Source organism: Trachemys scripta, chromosome 8 (genome assembly GCF_013100865.1).
Source record: "Trachemys scripta elegans isolate TJP31775 chromosome 8, CAS_Tse_1.0, whole genome shotgun sequence".
Classification (NCBI taxonomy): domain Eukaryota; kingdom Metazoa; phylum Chordata; order Testudines; family Emydidae; genus Trachemys; species Trachemys scripta.
This window is the reverse complement of record NC_048305.1, coordinates 50252506-50273001: the sequence shown is the minus strand read 5'-3', so window position 1 is coordinate 50273001 and position 20496 is coordinate 50252506. Positions and strand designations below refer to the sequence as shown.

Genomic DNA, 20496 nt, shown 5'->3' with positions numbered 1-20496 from the left:
GCACTTACATGGTCACTTTTCCGTCTCCACAATAGGGAGAGCCGTGGGTATGGATCAAAGATGGAGACGGTTCTCCCACAGCTGCCCCAGCCATGGCCTGCACCTGGTAGCGGTACAACTGGCCCGGTGTGACATCCCTGCAGAAACACAGAGGAATGAAACAAACTAGGAGAGAACAAATATCACATGGGAAACATCCGTCTGTATGTGGCCATTTGCAGTGGATTCATTAGAGGCAAAGGGGATGCTATAGGTTATAAAAAGCATGTGTGTTGTACCTAAGCAGAATGGAAAGTTAACGGTCCTGTGGATGCTGCCCTGCTAGGTTGGAAGTGTTGCAATAATTGGCTGAGGAATTTACCCCAATTGTAGCTCAGATGTAAAGAGTATGTCAGTTTATTAAGTAATACAATGATCTATAATAACAAACGTTAATGAAAAATAGGTCAAGTTGCTTTCAGTAGTGAGTGTTGTAAGCAGGTGCAAGAGAACCAGAGGGACTAAATTAGTCCAAACAAAAAAGGCCACGTTGATATAATTCAAGCACCATGTTGAAATCATGCTTGGTAAAAACAGAAAATGTGGAACTGGAAATTAATAAATAAAAACTAAAGTGTCAGATATGGTGGGCAAAATAATGGAGACATGGGCTATTATACCCACCATTCCCTTTGTGGGACCTTAAAGAAAGAGACTGGGGGGAAGAAAATTAAAAAACAAAAGATGGAGGCTACTAAAGCAAGCTTCACAGTCATGGCTGCCACACCCTAGGAATACGATACAGAATGTGCAGAAGAGTTAACAGGTACCATTTTCCAGAGCACCTAATTCACATTGACTTTCAATGAGAATTAGGCTAAGTCACTTTGATAACGTGACTTAGGATCCTAAGTAGTTTCTGAAATGTGTACCCAGTGTCTAATGATGCTCTGAACACAGGATCCTGGCTTTTACAAGGGAAAGAAGGATAAGCTGGTGTGTGTGAGGGATAGAGGGGAAAAAGAGAGGCAAGGAGTGGGAGAGATGGGACTCAGAACCTCAATAAAACTTGCCTGGCTTGGCCTGGGCATGGATGGATAGAGGAAAGAAGCCACATGGTTCAGATCTGAATCCAGATCTGGGCTTTGAACCCCCTCAAAGTTCAGGGTGTTTGAAACTAACATGTAAATTAACCAGGGAAGCAGACAGGGATAATTTGGCAAATTCCAATCTAGATTCCAATTTCCCATGTCCCCAAAGTCTGGGGGTATTTGGATCTGAGGTTATGGTTATGGCCCATCTCTATATGAATAAAACATTCAGGGTGCCAATATATCCATGCCAATAGAATGTATTGCATTGTGGTACACACACAAAGCCAAAAGCACAGGTAGGTTCCCCCCAATTCTACAATTGCCGTGAGCTGAGGCTACAGAAAGAGGATCTGTGGCAAGTAATCAGAGGAGCCTGCCACTTTTCCCTCTAGGTGGACCATTACATGAAATTATCCCCTACCCTATATGACTTGAACAATCATTACCCTGGTCCCACGGACGGGGAAATGTGTCAAAGTTAAAGAGTTCTCTCTAGTGGGATCCAGCTTCCTGGTGAGTATCATGCTAGTGTCATGGAACTGTCATATGCAATGGGATGTTTTGGGCAAACTCTGAGGCTGGGCATTCATGGCACTGCTCCCCACAGAGAGGCTGAGTTCTAAAAACATCAATGAATCCAAATGCAGAAGCCAGAAAAGCAAGGAGAACTAGAACAGCACCACAACCACTCCTGGCCTTTGGTGGGCCTATATTGCTACTCACGTGTCGGTGAACTTTCGGTGCATGTGCAACCCCTTTATGGGCGAGCCGCTAGCAAACGGGGGGTCCCGCAGGATCCTGTAGCGCACAGGCTTACAGCTGGAGCAGAGGGGGCTCTGGGGCATGGAGGTTAAGAGAGCTGCATCTATCTCCATCCGCTCATCAAAGGTGTAGACCTTTACCCCAGACACCTTCCTGTTGACATTGAGCCTAACGGTGAGGGGGGTGTCACAGAAAGTGTCCAGGGGGCCCAGGTGGACAGACTCCCCATGCTCTGTTAGGATTTCAATGTCAGACAAGGCCTTGGGTGAGTCTGTGGAGAGGTAGGTGGTCCACAGCACGAGAGACTCCGGGTACACGGGATGCAGGAAATGCAGCTCCAGGATACAACCATGCGGCTGGGGGCAAGGAACAGTCATGTTCATGTGGTACAGGTGGAGCTCTGGGCTCCAGGCCTGCAGGCTGGGCTCACAGGGTTGATCCACATCCGGGGGGCCTAGACAAGGGGAGAATATAGATCCCTATAAGGACCAAGGCAGTTCATTTCAGTAGCAAACAGAGATATATGATCGTCTGTACATACATGCACACACATTGAGGTGAACACCCCCCCATGTATGCACATATAAACACAGATACATACGCACATGTGCATACAACGATGCCATCATATGCACACATCCACATGTAGGCACCAACATACAGTGTGTGCTCAAATGTCTCAGAGCATAAAGATATCAAACACACTAGTGTTTCCATGCATAAATCCTCAGATCCCTAACAGCATGAAGAAACAAACATACGTACCCACACGACACGTACAGACATACACAGGCTTGAACATGCGTATCTAGGAATTTTTCAACAAAATGTTTTTGGCTGATTTGTTGAAACCAAAACCAATGGTTTTGTGGGAAGGGCCAGTCTCCATGAATTGTGTGACCGATAAAAAGTTGAAAAAGAGTTTTGACATTGTCGAAATGGGTCACTTCTCCATTGGCTAAATAAAACATTTCAGTTTTTCAGATCAAAACAGCTTTTTTTTGTTTCAAAATTTAACTTCATTTATACTAAAAAATGTTTCAAAAATGAAAAAAAAGTCCAAATCTAAATGTTTTGAAATCATCCCAAACCAGAATATGTTTCAGTTTATCGGTTCAGAAAAATGTTCGAGATTTTGACTTTTTGTTCTGATCTGGGAGGGGAAAAATGTTCAAAATCTCAGAAATTCTCACAAGACAGGACCCCCTCCCCCAATCTTATCAAACAGGTCGGTGCAAACATCCCCCCTTTGCACAGAACTGTACAATGACTCAGGCACAGACACACTCTATATGCCTGTGTATCCACAGGAACACCTGCAGACACATGCGTGCATTTTGTCAGAAACACAGGTATACCTGCACAAACAGACACACACACACAAACTCACACATGCCTGGACACACACAGACATGGACTGAACTAAGCAGGATTCTGTGATTGGTCTCAGTCCCACTGGCACACTAACTATACACCTGAGATGGAGAGAAATTAGCATGAGTTCATTGCCGGCACCTCTCACCCTGTATTAGTGCTAGGGTTCGTTCTGACCATCCCTCCCATTCTTAGGCACAAACTGACAGAGGAGAAGTTAAGGAAACTAGTTTTCAGGCAGATCCCAATGCAGGGCTCGTGGCCTTGTTAGGTGAGTGCGTTCGAGCAAGGAGGAGCAGGGGAGCGCACCTGGCTGGCTCTGAGTGTCATCAGTACAGATGGGCCCATGCTGCCAAGTTTGCCTCTGAATCCTTATTTGATCTCCAAACGTCCCCAGGCTGAAGGGGTTGGGGACTAGATCATTCCCCCAGGCTAAGCAGCACAAAAGGAACTTGATGCATTTCTATAGGGGCAGCTAGAGGTTCTTCTGTCACAGGGAGTGGGGTAAAGCATTAGGGGCATTCTGGGGTGGGCCAAGGGCAGGAGAGGGCATGGTACACTGGTGATCCCAAGCCAGCAGAATAGTCACTAGGGGACCACTCCACTTAGTGTAAGTCCTGTTCATCGGGGCCCATCTCAGCCCAGGAGTGGACTGGGCCGAGGGCCACCTTTGCCTCCACCCCATCAGCGGCAGCAAAGCTTGCTCAGGATTGAGCCCTATGCAGTCAGCAAGGGAAACCAACACGGATGTGCTCTGAGCCATGGAAAGAGAAGCGTAAGAACCAGTTTCAAGTTCACGGACTCTGCTGGAAATGCTCAATTTTCCCCAAGGCCACAAACGGTTGTCCTATTTAATGCCCATCCAAGGCCTGGACTCGTGTCCCCATGAAATCCTCCACGTTGTGCAGAAGTGCCTCTCTCGCTCACCCCAGCTGACACATGCTGGTGAAAACTGCACACTGGTGTGGAGAAAAGTTTAGCGTCTGCTAAGGGGAAAAGCCAGTTCTGATCTGTAAGGGACGACACGGCCATCTGACAGCCTGGGAAATGCTGAAGCTGACAGCTCCAAATGTTCTGCTGTTTAACCAAATTGGCACAAACCTTTTTTTTCCCTCATTTTGTCACTTTCTTTGATTGAGAGAGATGTTTCCACCCCGCTCCAGTCTCGAAGTGAAGTTTCCAGTGACACTATGAAAACCTTGGCTCTTTCCTATGCCAGGGGCACATGCATACCAGTGTGATTCATGTTGTAACTTGTCTGGAAGGCAAGGCCTGGGGCAAGATAATCTGCCATAGGGTGCTATTTAAACTGGCTCATAAACACTTGAAACTGGATACACCTATCAGTTCATCCCGTCCATCCGGTTGGTGGGGAAGAAGGACTGTTCCTTATGCTGTGTTCTCCAGGGTTCTGCCTGGACCTAAATGACCCAAGAAATGAGATTGTTGCCAACACCTTGGGAAGAGTAAGCCATTCTCTAGGGCTGGATCAAAGCCCCTGGACGTCCACAAGAAGGCTCCTCTTAGCTTTGGATCAGACCCTAAGAACTGGGTGCACCATAAACTGGCTTTTCTTTTGGTGACATAAGTCCAACTGAACAGGTTCCCAGGTGCCTCTTTTCTCTCTCCAACACTCTCCTGGGAAGCTGTTAGTAACACTGACGAGCTCCCTGCACCCTGAAGTCGCTGGTATCTCCGGTACACTCCCTGGGAGCTGAGCTTTACCTTATGCAATCTTCTCCCAAGAGGATTTTGCATATTTAAATTTAGATAGATCAGACCGATATGGAAAATTGGGCCTCAGATGATCTCATCTCCACTAAGAGAAGCGGCAGTCACCGTGAGTGAGAGAGGACAAGGCACTTTACCTACTGCCTCCTCAGGGGTCCAGTAGCCGGAGGAGTCACAAACTCGAGGGGAAGAAGCCTCATGCACGTATTGGCTGAAAGTACCATCTTCAGCGCAGTCCCCGCAGAGGGTGCTGGGGTCCCTGCAGAACAGAGAGAGAGAAAATGAGGAAGACTCTTTCCCCCCCCAGTTTCTGATCAGACTTGGACTCTCCTCACTTGATCCCCATCTCTGCATGATGTGGGAAGCCCGCAAGAGCCAGCTGCTTGGCTTGCTTGTTCTCACAGCCAGCTCTGGCATAGGCTGGGGAGGGAAAGGGAAACCTGCTGGTTAAGATGCCATACTGGTGATCTGGGCTGATCCCCAGCTTGTCTACAGATTCCCCGTGTGATCTCGGACAGGTTAGTAAACTCTCTGTGCCTCAGTTTCCCCTCTCTAAAATGGGGAGAATAGCCCTTCCTGCGTCTGCCTTGACTATTTAGGCCGCAAGCAGTCTGGACCAGAGTGCGCTTCAGATTATGCATACGTACAGAGCCTGGCACAAGTGGAGCCGTGCACTCAGCTTTGGCCTCTAGGTGCCCCCATAATACAAATAAATGATCATGTTTAATTAAAGTGCCAGCATTAAGCTAATGAGGGACTGGGGGAGCATTTCCTGCTCCAAAGACAATGTCAAAACATTCCATTCAGTTAGTCTTGAACGCTCTGCAGTATTTTTCAATCATAAGCCTCTGCTTTCCTTCTCGGGCCATTCTTTTAATGATGCAAGCCCATTTGATGCTTCAGACACCTGTCTGTGCCCTCATCGGGTGACATATGCCATTCGGGAGCCAGGAACAGCACTGCATATGAGCAATTATTCCGTAATTGGCCAGGATAGCCTCAGAAATCGATTTTCTCTGAATTAAAAAGCATTTGAAAGGCCAGATTTGTAAAATGCTTTCAGGGGGATGCAAGACTTTGCCCACCTTTACAAAGGGCTTTGAGCTGATAGCTGTTAGAGAAGTGTAAAGTATTATTCTTATTCTTTTCCAAACGGCTTATGGGCATAGCCGCTTTGCACCACCATGGTAACTCACAGCTTTCACAAGCCGCTAACCTTTGTAAGGCCCCAAATGAAGACAATATTTAAGCCCTATTCACCTAAACAATTAAACGTGCTTAATTTTCAGGATGTGCGTAAGTCCCATTAAAGTCAATGGGACCGAAGAAGCACATGCCTAAAGATGAGCGCACACTTAAGTGCTTTGGTGAACACGGATGGACTAGTGAATCAGAGCCTCAGCTACTGTCAGTGTCAGGTCTATACAAACATTTCCCGGGGCATTAATAAAGAAATGGACAGATTACATACAGTCCTCTCCAAAGCTCACTGAAGTCAAAGGGAGTAATAAATAAATAAATACCTAGCTCTTATATGACACATTTCATCAATAGGTCTCAAAGCTCTTTACACAGGACATAAATATCCTTACTCCCATTTTACAGATAGGAAAACTGAGGCACAGAGAGGGGAAGTGACTTGATCAAGGTCACCCAGCAGGCCAGTGGCAGAGCCAGGACTAGACGGCAGGTCCCCTGAATCCCAGACCAGTGTTCTATCAATTTGGCCACACTGGCTTTTCACTGACTTCATGATTAGGACTCTGGCCCACGTGATTTTTTAAAATATATATGACGCAAATTCTACATCAGAGTAATAACCTGCTGCCCATCTTGAGTGCTTCCCAGCTCAGAGTCTCAGAGGATTTAAATATTAAATATTCATTTAGCGTAGACAATATCTGCAAACTTGAGTTCCTGACGTTAGGTGCCTAAATCCATAGTCAAGCACTCAGACAAAAGAGGCCTGATCTTCAGAATGATGAGCCCCCACAATTCCAGATGAATGTGGCTGTTCAGCACCCCTGAAAGTCAGGCTCCTTTTAGTTAGGTGCTTAGCTAGGAACTGAAGGGGCTAACTTAAGATACTGACATCTGAAAATATTACTGACGTGCCCAAAGTCACAAAGCAGGGATCCAAATCCCAATCTTCTGGCTCCTGGTCCTGTGTGTTAACCACAAGACCATATTCCCTCCTCATAAATCAGTAGTTTATCCAGTAAGTGCTAAGTGAAGCTCATTTTTCATTCAGTAATTGCGCTCTCAGGTTGCATTTGGCATCGACTCCTGATGGCACACAACCCTTTGGCACTCTCCCTGAGCCCCCCAAAAGTGGAATGCTTTTCAGAGGACGCTCGCTTGACACCCCAGCACACACTGCCATCACAGTAGTAAACTTGTAACCAGACGTGTTATTCTGGTGGACATAACTGGGGGGCTGGGGATGTTGCCTCATTCCTCTATTTCTACAAGGCAGCTGAACAAATCGCTGCCCGCTCCCCACCCACTCAAACACACACACACACACACAAAACAGGCAGGGCTTGCCAGTTGGCAAAGAGCTTGAGGGTTTTGCCAACTCATCTTCATCACCTTCACTAAGTTCTGAAATTCCCTGGTTCAGTGCCAAATGACTTTTCCTAGGGAACCACGGACAAATAAATCGTGACAAGCAATTCCCAATGGAAGCAAGCACAGGCAGTTGTTTAGGAATCCAGTTACAGGCCAAGGTCAGTGGTAGGACTACAAAACTGGTCCCCAGCACGTTTTAGTTTACGCCAGTTTTCCGGCATGCTCAGCCAAGCATGGGACCTTTTCAGCGACAATGTCTCTTACCTTTCATAGAGAACGCCGCTAATGGGAGGCAGCCAATGCATGGTGAGGGAGTCTTGGCCCTGCCCAGTGACCACCGGGGGCATGGGGATCGGAGTGGGCTTTCTGCTCTGGCTCCATCGCTGGTACACCAGATCCAAATAGCAATGCATTCGAGCCACTTGGTTCGGGGTAAAACTGTCCGTGCAGTCATCATCTGAGAGAGAAAGGAAGGAGGGGACTTGTTTGTGAAACGTTTTGAGATCCTTGTGTGAAAGGCATTATATAAGTGGTCATTAGCAGTATTAGCAGTATTTATTACTAAATATAGCCATTTAAGGCTCTCCTGGAAGACCAGAGAAGAACACAAATGCCCTGGGCTAGAGAGATTCCCCATGGCTTGTCCTATGTGACTTCTCTCATGTTATTTCTCCAGTCGGCCACAAGATGGCACTATTTCAGCAGCTGTTTGTTTTCCTGAGTAGACCTTTCCGCAGCACAAGGTTGCTTTCCTGAGGCATGCCGATGGCCAAATACCCTTGTTAAGCCACATGGGGATGAAGCTGTGGGGGCGTGACAGGGGACTCGGCGCACACCACAAGGTTCTTTTTAAAAAAATGAACGGACAGATGAAAATCAGTGGCTCTCATCAGACCTCATTAAGGACAGAGAGGGCATCGCTGCTAGTGACGCTGCGTGGCTGCCATGATGGGGCAGACCAGGCATTTCCACAGGTTCCATTGCGCTCCTCCAACACATGCATAGAAGGAGCACAGAGCCAGAGCCAGCGCTATTGGACTGGCTTCCATGGAGCTATGCCAGTTTACATCTGCTGAGCTACCAGCCCACAGCATGGGCCCATAGCACATCATCTGATGTAGGATTCTGCATCCAGCGCCTGCCATGACCTGCTGCTGCCGGAGAAGGCAAGGAGTCCCAGAAGCCAATCAACCCACTGTGCAATGGTGTGGACGGCGCTTGGGAAGCGTACTCTTTCTTGAGCCCAGCGGGTGACCATCTTATACCCTGGAGCATGAGATCTGATTACCCTGAGCTTAGTGCATGCATAACAGCACATGTTATTATCAACCCTAATATTAGCCAGCCAGGTATCGCAAACAGCTCTTCACTCATCAAAGCCACTGCTGTGTCTAAAGCACCTCTGCCTCAGAGCTTTAAGTCAATTGGAATTTGGAGGAGTTAGGCCTGAGGAAAAACTCAGTAAGGTCTTTAGGGTCTGGCCCATTTAATTGATTGTCAGCAGAAGAACAGATGTTGGTTATGTTTGTATGGCATCTTTCAGACCAGTGGCACCACAAAACACTTGCACAGGATAATGAATTCAATCGTACCGCTATGCAGTGGTTGTGTAGGCCAAAGCACCAGTCTGCAAGGGCTCAACCCTTACCCTTGCATCGCTTTGGACTTAGGACCCTGGTTTTCTTCAGAGAGAGAACGTTGACCCAAATGCTGAGATGTTCCATTTGTTCTGCCCCCAGAGTGCCAGAGGATTATTACTGGGCCAGCTCCCCAGTGGATATAAGCTGCCAGAGTTCCGGTGAAGTCAAAGGTGTCATGCCAATTCACGGGGATCCGGTCCTTTATTATCATTTATCAGCTGAATTACAGATCAAGGCCCTACTGCGTTAGGTGCTGTATGGACACATAATGAGAGACAGTCCCTACTCTGGAGCGTTTACAATCTAAACAAGCAGGGCAGACAAGGGGTGGGAGAAAGGAAATGCTATTACCCTCTGTATCCATTTGTTCGGCCACCATACAACTAAAGGGAGCCCCTCTAACCAAGCAGTCTTCCATCACTTTAGAAAATCCCGGAAGAAAGATCCACTGTGCGTTCTGGTCTCCAGCTTCAGAGAGAAAGGAGGTGAGCTGATGGACTAACTCACTGGTGCTTACCTCAGTTTCACACCCCTGATTGCAATGGAATAGCTCCTGTTGGGCAGTGGGGTGAGAGGAGAATTGGCCTGGTGGGTTGGCAGAGGGCAGCCTCATTCTCAGAACTGCCAAGCACTCCCAATTCCAGTAGAAGTCAATGATTGCTGTCGGTGCGCTGCACGTTTGGAAATCAGGGCAGAGGTGACTTAAAACCAGGCATCTCAACCCAGAGTAAGTGCCTAAATCAGACATTTAATGAGGTGCTTAAATATAGATTTAAATGCCTGAACGTAGGCACCTAGATTTGCACATGTTGGTCTCAAGACTGCTTTGGTCATCCAGAGAAAGTCAAGCCAGGAGGGAGAAAAATCACTGATGCCAAGAACAAAGGGGTGAGCAGGGTATTGCCTACACACCAAGGGCCAGACACTGAGCTGGTATAAATTGGTATAGCCCCAGTGCTTATTTTATGCCACTTGAAGTTCTAGGTGGGTCTGGATACCTGGGGGGCCCAAATTCCTGAAAGGAAGGAACAATCCAGGGAGTACACAGATGGGATCCATACACAGATGGGAATGAAATACAAGCTGAATTTCTAGCTGATACAATAACAATTCCCTCCCGTTACCTGTGTAGCTCATGTAGTTGTTGAACGGCGTTCCGGAGAAGAGGGTGTGGCCACAGGTGTCATTGGTAGGATCTGGATCTCGGCAGAGTTTACTTTTGGGGGTAGGGGCTGTGTCGGCACAGAGGTCACCGGTCTCCATGGAAGGTGTAGTCTCCCTGCAGGGATCATCACAAGATTCCCTTTCGCTCACTCCCTTAAAGACATGGTAGAGTCCCAGGATATGTCCTACTTCATGGATCATGGTGTTGGTATGGCCGGGCATGCCATAATAGGCTGGATTGAGGACCACGCCACCTGGAATTGAAAGCACATTCAGTATAATTAAGAGAGATACATGGGGAAGCAACTACCTCTGACCTCTAATGGTTTAGTCCAGTTAATACTCATGTCTCAGTTTTCTTAGCGATCACAAATAAGGTGCCTGATGCAAGAGGCAAGACAGACTTTCAGGAAGTTGACGGCACTCAGCGCCTTGAAGGAGCTGATCAGCACCTCCCTGGGTCAGGTCCTTTTCCAACACCTGGGTCATCAGATCATTTCAGCTGCGATTTCCTTTAATGTCTATTCTGAGATAAAATTCTCGTTTACAGCCTTGCTTAACCTCTAAATGTATTTCTGACCTGGTGCACCCAACTGAGATATGTGATGCTCATGCCATGACAGTCTTGACTCCTCCCCAGAGACTAAGGGCTACATTCAAACCCAGGTGCAGATCCAAAGAAGCTGGTGGAGCGGGGCCTGCTTACACCAGGATTGAATTTGGCCCTGAATCCATGACTCATTTGGTGTGCGCTTTTCAAGAGCATGAGTCCCAACAATGGTCAATGGGATTTGTGCTCCCACCTCACTTGCATGCTTTTGAAAGTCCCACCCTTTCTGGGCAGTGGAGTTTTCAAGCTGGTGAAAATTGCGAGACTGAATGCACTGGAACCTGCTGATCATAGCAACACAAGCCCAAGCTTCCCCGCTCTATCCCAAAAAGGGGTCCTAGAGAGATGGCCCGGTTGCTCCACGCTCAGGCAATCCCTGGTCTCTCTGCTGAGACTGCCAACAAAGGTGGAAATTAGATGGGGCTTTTGGGGGCAACACAAACATCTGCTGACTAGACACAGAACTGAGACCCACCAACTGGTTTCTCGTTGCTTACTGAGCCTCCCGTGGAGACATCCGAGTCAGTCATCCAGATAGGAATGGCTCCAAAGTCAAGCCCCTCATGCTATCTCCTGCTTTGATGAAGGTGTTTGCTTCTTTCTTAAAAACTATATGTGGGTTTAATGCTTACAAAAGTCACAGGGCCAATAGCACTGGTAAGAGCTAAGCATAGCACAAGCATGTGAGCATTCCCCAGGCATGGCAACCCTGACCCTCAGTGCCCTCTCTCCTCTTACAGTTCCAGGGCTGTACTAGCACTGGTTCCGAATTTCCCACTGGGAATGGAAAACTGCCTCCCTGGCCCCAGTGAAAACTTTTGCAGAAAATTTTGGTTTCTTCTGACATTTTCCAGGTTTTCAACCAAAAAATGTACAAAACTAAAGAAGTTTTTCCTCCCTCTGCCCCTTCCTGCTTTTTCCTTGTTTCCCTTTTTTCATTTTGCTACTGGAAAAGGGGGTAAAGAAAAAAAAGAGAGGGAAAAGCCAAAACCCAAACACATTCTTAGGGCCAGCAATGCTGTCTGAGTGTCCGTCCATACTGCATGGTGGGTGTGACTGCAAAGTCTGTAGACAGACTGGAGACAGCTTTACTCTAGCTAGCTCAGCTACTGATAGCGGTGAAGTGGTAGCAGCCTGCCCATCAGCACAGACTGTACAAGCCTCCCAGGAATGCTCGGTAATTATTCCCAGGGCTAGCCCATGCTGAACCCCGTGCCTCTGTGGCCTCACTACTCCAGTGCCCAAGCTAGCTACACTTAAGCTGGCTTGGATATGCCTACACATGCTTCAATTCTACCCCATGATTACAGGGCAGACATACCCCAGGGCAAGCTTGAACTCTATTGTCGATGGACCAATCTGCTACTCTACCTCCTGGTTCTGCCTGTGCTATTGCAACACCGATTGACAGCTGCAGTACCAGTGCTGCTCGTGTTTGCCTCAGCCCGAGGAAGTGCAGGCATTCCTTCTGAGGGAAGGCATGACTCTGACCTCAGTGTGTCCGGATTTACACCCAGGAGACTCTGACTACTTCAGTGAAGCTATGCCCGATGTATACCAGGGTATGGCTGGAACCAGATGCACAGGGCTAGATTCTACCCTATTTATCCCCTAAGCAATCCTTAGAGTCGTAGAGTTTAAAGCCAGAGAGGGCCACTAGATCATCCAGTCGGACCGCCTGTATCTCACAGGCCACCAACTCCAGCCAGCCAGCCCCACATCACCCCCAGTAACTAGAATCAGACCAAAGTATTATAGCCCTCAGGAGCCCCCAGGCAGGTCACAGGAGGGAGTGAGGGGCACCAGTACAGGCAACTGACTGAGCTATCCACCAGTGATCTCCCAACAGGGTGCAAGAGGGAGGCTTAAGAAGTGCAGGATTTGGTTTAGAGGGTCGGAATTTTCTCTCTGCTCCGCCAGCCTGAATTCAGAATGACTTGCTGGAGTGGCTCGGAACTGACACAAGTGCAATAAAGAGCAGGCTGTGGCCCCAGAGAGAATTCAAAAAATAACAATAATCAGTAACGAAGTGACAGCCCCCATGCAGCACTTGACACATTCAAAGCACTCTGCAGGCTTGGCACGGTTCTGCAGCTCCATTGCTCCTGTCAGCTGTTTTTCCTACTGTTCCCCCAGTGAGCCCACTGGTGTGTAAATTACACTTGTTTTACACGCCAGCAGCTGAATTCACAGTTACCCTGCAGCTCCTTTGTGTTGGTGAAAAGGGGCCACAAAGTGACTGCATGGCCCCCCTGGTGAATACTCCCAGAGCAGAAAATACCCCCTCATGTCCCGCTGTCTCTGCACCTCTCTTCCCCTGCCGGAGCCTCCAGCAGAGAGGGCATGCTGGGAGTGGGCCGGCGAGGGCACTGGATTGATGTTTTTCTTGTTGGCCCTGCAGGTATCTTGTAAAAGTGGACTAAAGAGAGACATGGCCCTGAAAGCTCAATAGCTGCGCTGGACTTTGCACTGACCCAGGAATGAATTGGAGCTTTGCTCTGCACCAGTTTGGAGCAAGTTACACCATTTGACCCCTTCCTCCCATTTTCTGATCCAATTGCACTCGGCATGCAGCTTCCACCACTCTCTATGTCCCAGAGATGTCCCGGGAGCTGCCCAGAGAAGAGACCTGCTTTCACATGATGGGGGTGGGTAAGAGAGGGTGCTCAGTCGATGGAGATGCCAGCAAACCAACACAAAGCTTCTTCGCATTTCAATCCAAAAAAAAAAGTGCAAGAGAAAAAAGCCTCTCTCCAGCCAAACCCCAGTCTGAGCAAGGCGAGAGGCTCCCTGCCTGAGAGCTGGAAGGGGTGAGGGTGGGACGCACGTGCAGAAAGAAAACAATGCTCAGAAAGAAATGAATGCAATATGAAAGCCCTGCACTGATCCCGTGGCGCTAACCACAAGGAATGACAAACCGATCCATTCGGGTCTGATCGCTCAGGGCACCAGAGGCCCTGTAATTTAATATTCCCACCTTTGAGCTGAAATATGAAACCCCTTCCCCGGGAGAGGAATAAAGAAGTATTCTAATAAGTAGAGAGAGTTGCTGCAGAGAGCATTTGCCAAGACCCCAGGCTTGAGCTCCCCACCACCAGCAAAAGGAAAGCCAATTTTTGTTAAAGCTAATGGATGGATGGATGGATGGATGGATGGAGCTGAAATAGAGGGAGAATGCTGCACTATTTCCAGAACTCCCCCCACCTTCTCTCCTTCCCCTTGGTGAGATAAATTTCAGCATGCTGACTGTTTGGGACCTGGGTGGGGTCTCCCAATGCAATGCCCCTGAAAGTGGTTCAAAATCTGCTGCTGCTGGAAGGATAGAAATCTACTGCAGCAGAACCGCTCCCCCCACCTTGCCTTCCCCCCACTCCCTCCTTTCACTGCTGTCTCTCCCTTCTCCCCTCCTTCACCTCCCTTTTATGCAATCCTGTTGGCACAGATTTCAATTGGCTTTAAATGAAATCCTCATATCAGGCCTGCGGGCTAGAGGTGCTCAGCAAGTGAGCTCACAAGAGCCCTTGACATCAGATGAGCGAGCTAACCCTAATCTCCCAGAGTCGTACTGGGCTAGCTTGATTATCACTTCAAAAGTTTTTTTTTTCTCTTAATTAATTGGCCTCTCAGAGTTGGTAAGACAACTCCCACCTGTTTATGCTCTCTGTATGTGGGTATATATATCTCCTCAATATATGTTCCATTCTATATGCATCCGAAGAAGTGGGCTGTAGTCCACGAAAGCTTATGCTCTAATAAATTTGTTAGTCTCTAAGGTGCCACAAGTACTCCTGTTCTTCTTTGTGCCTTTGCATCATCCCAGCAAGCCAGGGGCCTCACACAGAAGCCCAAAAAGATAGAGATGCCAGTGATGTCCCAGAGGCCTGTGCTTTCACGTCAGACTAGCAAGATAGAGGTGGTGTTCCAATCATTTCCCCCAGGCCTGTGCCTTGACATAAGCCCAGCAAGCTAGAGATGGGGAACCAGAGATGTCACAAAATGCTGTGCCTTAAAATTACCCCAGCAAGCTGGAGAAGCTGAGCCAGTGACCTATGGCAGCCTGTCCTGGGAGACCAGACCTGCTAGCTATGGGTGCTGAGACAAACTCACTAAGGTCTGAGCCTCAAGACTGCTCAGCAAGCTAGAGGTGTCCAGTCAATAACTGTAACAAAGGCCTTTGCATCGACAGTAGCCCATATGCTAATCTGGGTGGACTAGTGACCTCCCAAAGGCCCTGTGCCCTGATATCAGGCCAGCCAGTTACCAGTGCTGAGCCAGGGAACTCACCGAGGTCTGCCCACTTGGGAGTCCCCTTTCTTCCTCCTTTTGTCTCCCTGGATCCACCTCCCCATCCTGGGAGGCAGAGAGGGAAAGGAGAGCCTGCTGTCTCCAACTCTCCCTCAGTGTGAGGGGAAAAGGGGGGCTGGCCCCAGCCTCTCCCAGCCAGAATCCCAGAGAAACAAAATGGCCCTGCCTTTGGGAAGGGAGCGGGGCATGAAGAATAACCTCCACTGCTTGGAGACTGCGGAGGGGATTTCAGGGAAGAGCATAACCCATCGAGTTGGGGTTTGCCACAGATGCTCACTCACATCCTGACTCCTGGGGAAAAGCACAAGGAGGTCCCCAGTGCTCCAGGACTACATTGTTACGTAGCATCCAACAATTTGCGCCTCCAGGAGGCCAGTGCCTCCAACCACCATGTTGGAGCTTTGCTGTACTGACTCCAAGGGAAGACAGACCTGAGTCACCAACACCACTTCTGTAGCACCTGGGCTTCCCACAGAGGTCTCCAGCCCAAGGCCAGTGTCCTGCCTCTCACCGTGACCAGTGACAGATGCTGTAGAGCTCTGGTTTCTAACCGTCATTGGTCTGTGACTTGCACGATGGTCAAAAAAAATCAAACTGCAACCCACCCAATCAAAGGTGCAAAGGATTGTGAGACTTGGGTCACGAGATGCGGGTTTTGGCCATTTTGTATGGCACATATCCAAACAGTAGGCGGGCAGTTTGTGGGGGGCATTGAGCCAGGGATGCTGGGGTGGCAGCTGGGGATGCCGGGGAGGGTGGTTCAGCTAGGGTGGTGGATGGGCTAGTGGGGTGGGGATTGGGGGTGCTGGGCGAGGCTGGTACAGCTGGGGTGCAGGATGGGCTGGTGGGGTGAGGAACGATGGGAGCGGTGGTACAGCTAGGGTGGGAGTTGGACTAGAGGTGCTGAGGGAAGATGGTACAGCTGGAGTGGGGGATGGGCTGGTGGGGTGGGGACTGGGAATGCCGGGCGAGGGCGGTACAGCTGAGCTGGGGGTTGAGGATGATAGGGAGAAGGTGGTGCAGCTGAGGTGGGGACTGGGCCAGGGGATGGAGGTAGTGCTGGGGTGTGGGCTGGGCCGGGGCCTGGAGATGTGAGGGAGACAAGGTCTGCAGGCTGCTGGCAGGTGATGGGGAGTCTCCTGCCACTCTCCTTGTGCCCACTCCCTGGGCCCTGGAGCTAAGCGCTCTGCATTTGGAGGGGAGGGGCTGCTCTCAGATTGGGTGAGGGGCGAGAGGAGCCAGAGCAAAGACTCAGACAAAACCCACAGCAGGAGGCGGAGGGAGGGAGCCAGCTGCTCCTTCTCTACTCTCCCTAGAACTTATAGACCCAGGGACTTTACTACTCTCAGCCAGTGGAGTGCCACCAATGTAACACTCCCTCCTCACCCAGGCCTGATTTAGAGACAGGTGTCAAGGCTCCAGAATGGATCGTCACTGCACTAATGTGCTCAAAAGGAAACTTTTTCCAAATCCTAGGGCCTTACTCGACTGGCTTCTATCCTGAGGCAGGCACGCTGAATAATTGTGGATAACCTTACTAGCCACAAGAACCTCTGACCCCCTCTTGAATCATTCTGTGCTGAGCTCTCGGCCTTCATAGCTTGTGGCAGTGAGTTCCAATGGTTAATTATGTAAATATAAAAAATATTTATTTTCATTAGTTTTAAATTTGTTGCCTTCTGGATGGATGTAAGGTTGAAAGTAACTAACAGTAAAAAATAAAGGAAAAAGAAATTACGGGGATGCTGTAATTATCCCAAAACCAAACATTATAAACCCAGGAAATTCAAAGTTAAGTTTTCACTTATAGGAAACATGCTACGCTAAGGCACTCAAACAAGTTTACTATGCCCTGTAGTGATGTCCTGGACTAAAAGGAGGTAACTTATTTGTAACCGGAGGTTCTTCGAGATGGGTGGTCCCTATTGTATTCCACTGTGCATTAGCCATGCGTGCTATGCACCTGGAGTCAAAGAATTTTGAAAGCGACATCTGCTGGTCCATGCATGTGCCCTGGCTCACCTTGTCCTTTTGACCGAGATGATAAAGGGTGGGGCGGACCAACCAACTCTTCAGTTCCTTCTCTGCCCTGAATCAAGAGGAGATCCAAAGCAGAGGGAAAGGAGAGCGAGTAGTGGAATACAGAGAGGGACCATGCTTCTCGAAGAACTTCAATTTACAGGTAAGTGACCTCCTCTTCTTCTTTGAGTGATGGTCCCTACTGTATTCCACTGTGGGTGACTGACGAGCAGTACGTAAGCAAGATGAGGGTGCGAGGATGAGGACAGTAGGGTTGAGTGGAGCACTGCCATTCCAAAGGAGGCATCAGCAGTTGAGTCCTGCACCAGGGCGTAATGTTTTGAAAATGTGTGGATGGAACTCCATGTGACTGCTTTACAGATGTCTAGAGGGTTTAGATTGTGAAGAGACAACCTGGTCGTTGCTTGCCCTCTAGTGGAGTGAGTCTTTACCCCTGTAGGGAGTGGGAGGTTCGAGAGCTGATAGCCGAGTAGAACGCAGCTGGGTAGCCATTTAGAAATTCTCTGGAAGGAGATAGCGTGCTCACTGACTTTCTCTGCTATCGCGATAAACCATCTTGGGGACTTCCTGATTGGTCTTGTTCTCTGTAGGGAAAAGGTCAAAGCTCGTCGCACATCAAGGGAGTGAAGTCTACGTTCCACAGACGCGTGTGGTTCAGGAAGAATACAAGTAAGTGAATGGATTGATTACTGTGAAACTCCTAAACTACTTTGGGGTATAAATGTAAGGAAACTTTATCTTTGTGGAACACAGTGAATGGAGGGTCTGCCACCCCTGTTCCAAGTTCTCCAATGCTTTTTGCTGAAGCGATGGCTACAAGGAAGGCGACCTTCATGGAGAGAAGAGCCATGGAGCAAGTAGCTAAAGGCTCAAAGGGGGAGACTTGTTAGTGCTGAGAGAACAAGAACTGGTCCCACTGGGGCAGGATCTTTTGAAGAAGTAGAAAGGTTCTTACGAGGTCTTTCCAGACTCGGTTGGTTAGAGGGTGTGCAAAACTGGAGTAGCCCTCAGTAGGAGGACGGAATGCACTGATCACTGCTAGGTGGACTTCCAGGGAGCTGAGGGAGAGACCTGATGTCTTTAAAGACAGGTTATAGTCTAAAATGAAGGGAATGTCTGCGGCTTCTAACATAATGCCTCTTAGCTGTGTCCAAGTGCAGAAGCATTTCCATTTAGCCAGGTAACATTTTCTAGTAGAGTCCTTTCTGCTAATAGAAAGGATATCCTGCATGACTGAGGAACATGGACGTTCTAGGGATGATGCCCATCCAAATACCATGCCCTGAGGTGAAGCAGTCATGGATTGGGGTGTTTGTTCTTGCTGTTGCACTGGGTCAGGAGCTCTGGAAAGGTCAGGATAGCAATCGGCAGATGAGACAACATGTGTGCAGGAGGCTGGAGAACCAAACTGTTTGGGCCAGAATGGGGTGATGAGGATGACAATCGCCTTGTCTTGTTGGATCTTGTGCAGCACCTGTGACAAGAGTGGTAGCATAGTTGAGCTGGTCTGACCAGGAGAGGAGGAGAGCATCGCCCTGGGAGTGATAACCTAGAGCTCCTCTGGAGCAATACGTGTCACACTTGCTGTTGGTTTGAGAAGTGAACAGATCTCTGGTTGGAATTTCCCATTGCGTGAAAAGTCATGTAGCACCCTGCCGTGGAGTTCTCACTCATTGTTGATCCCAAAACATCTGCTGGAGGGAGTCTGCAAGCACATTCTGCTTCCCCAGAAGGTAGGCTGCAGATAGGGTGATCTGCTTAGTGATGCACCAGTTGCAGAAGTTGACTGCTTCTGCGCACAGGGAGGCAGACTTTCCTCCCCATTGCTTGTTGATGTAGAATATGGTCGTAGTGTTGTTTGATGTTATCAGGACATGGTGACAGTGGATGAATGGAAGAAGGAATTTGCATGCCTTTTGTACTGCTCAAAGTTCCAGGACATCAATATGCATTCTGGACTTCCTTGTGTCATACGGTTGTCCATATGGGCTCCTCAGTCTATTAGGGACGTAATTATAGTTTTGTCCGGAGAAGAGGGGATAAAGTGGACTACCATGCATATGTGGGAAGGATTTGTCCAACATAGGAACGAAGATAGTACCTTGGCAGGAACCGTGACCAGAAGGTGAACAGAACCGTGACCAGAATGATGGCTTGGTGAGTATACCAACTGTAGTCATGCTTGAAGACAACGAAGGTGGATCTTTCCGAAGCATAAAAATTCTGAGCCCTTAGCTGGCACATAACAGTGTCTCTCTGCCCCTTTGGGGGTAGGTGTACAGGTGGCGGGGGTGTGCTACACTGTCCTAAACAGTTCCAGTATGGCCTCATTGGCAGGGAGGGCTATTCTCATAGGTCCCAAGGTGTGGAGGATGTCCAAGAGCTCGTGTTGGGAGTCCTGGATTTCCTCTAGTGGGAACTGAAGTTCACTTGAGATGGCGCAGAAGGTCTTGGAACTGCTTGAAGTCATCTGGGGGGGAAGGGTATGTCAAAGTCACCATTTCATCCGGCGATGACAATGGTAGTCTAGCTAGTTCTGGTGTAACAGCTGTAACCAGAGCGTAGTACTCCTCCTGTCAGTGGTTCCCTCCAAGGGGAAATAGGTGGCGACTGCCTGACAAAGTGGACAGACTCTGAAGGGTGGTATTGGACCCAGCGCCCCCAGTATGATGAGAACTAAACACAATAATATTCCAGGTGAGTGCTTCCCACTGAAGGATAAACTGGCATTGTTCTCTATCTCATCACTTATATTTACCTCAACTTTTTGTTTGTGGTTTCGATCACTGCTGTGCATTGCGCAGGGGTTTTTATTGAGTTGTTGTGGGCTTCTTCTTGAGTGGAAGGTCTAGTAGTTCAGTGTATTCCTTCCAATGTGCATTACCATGCACTTGTCAGAAGTGAATTGCATCTGCTGTCATGTTATCCACTCAACTGTCTTGGTTACGTCCCTCTGAAGATGCACAGTCTTCTCCACTCTTGACTAAGTTAAATAATTTTGTGTCATCTGCAAATTTTGACCCCGCATTGCTTACCCTTTTTCTAGAATATTAGTAAATACATAAAATATCACCAGAACTTTCGGCCATCCCACACAATCACTCTTCTGCTATGTTAAAAGTTGATAATTTATCCCTACTCAGTTCTCTATCTCTTAACCAATGAGGAGTCCGGTGGCACCTTAAAGACTAACAGATTTATTTGGGCATAAGCTTTTGTGGGTTAA

The 20496-nt window shown here is 48.5% G+C and overlaps 1 protein-coding gene across 2 annotated transcripts in view; it reads right to left on the bottom strand.

Annotated features, from left to right (window-relative positions):
• Positions 1–20496, bottom strand: part of PAPPA2 (pappalysin 2) — a 172939-nt gene that overhangs the window by 100081 nt on the left and 52362 nt on the right. For both annotated transcript variants that reach the window (XM_034779976.1, XM_034779977.1), the window contains exons 4-8: positions 10276–10569; positions 7776–7968; positions 5078–5199; positions 1797–2289; positions 9–137 (exon numbers count right to left, since the gene is read on the bottom strand). In XM_034779976.1, coding sequence (XP_034635867.1) covers positions 9–137; positions 1797–2289; positions 5078–5199; positions 7776–7968; positions 10276–10569 — 1231 coding nt within the window. The remainder of the gene's footprint in view (positions 1–8; positions 138–1796; positions 2290–5077; positions 5200–7775; positions 7969–10275; positions 10570–20496) is intronic.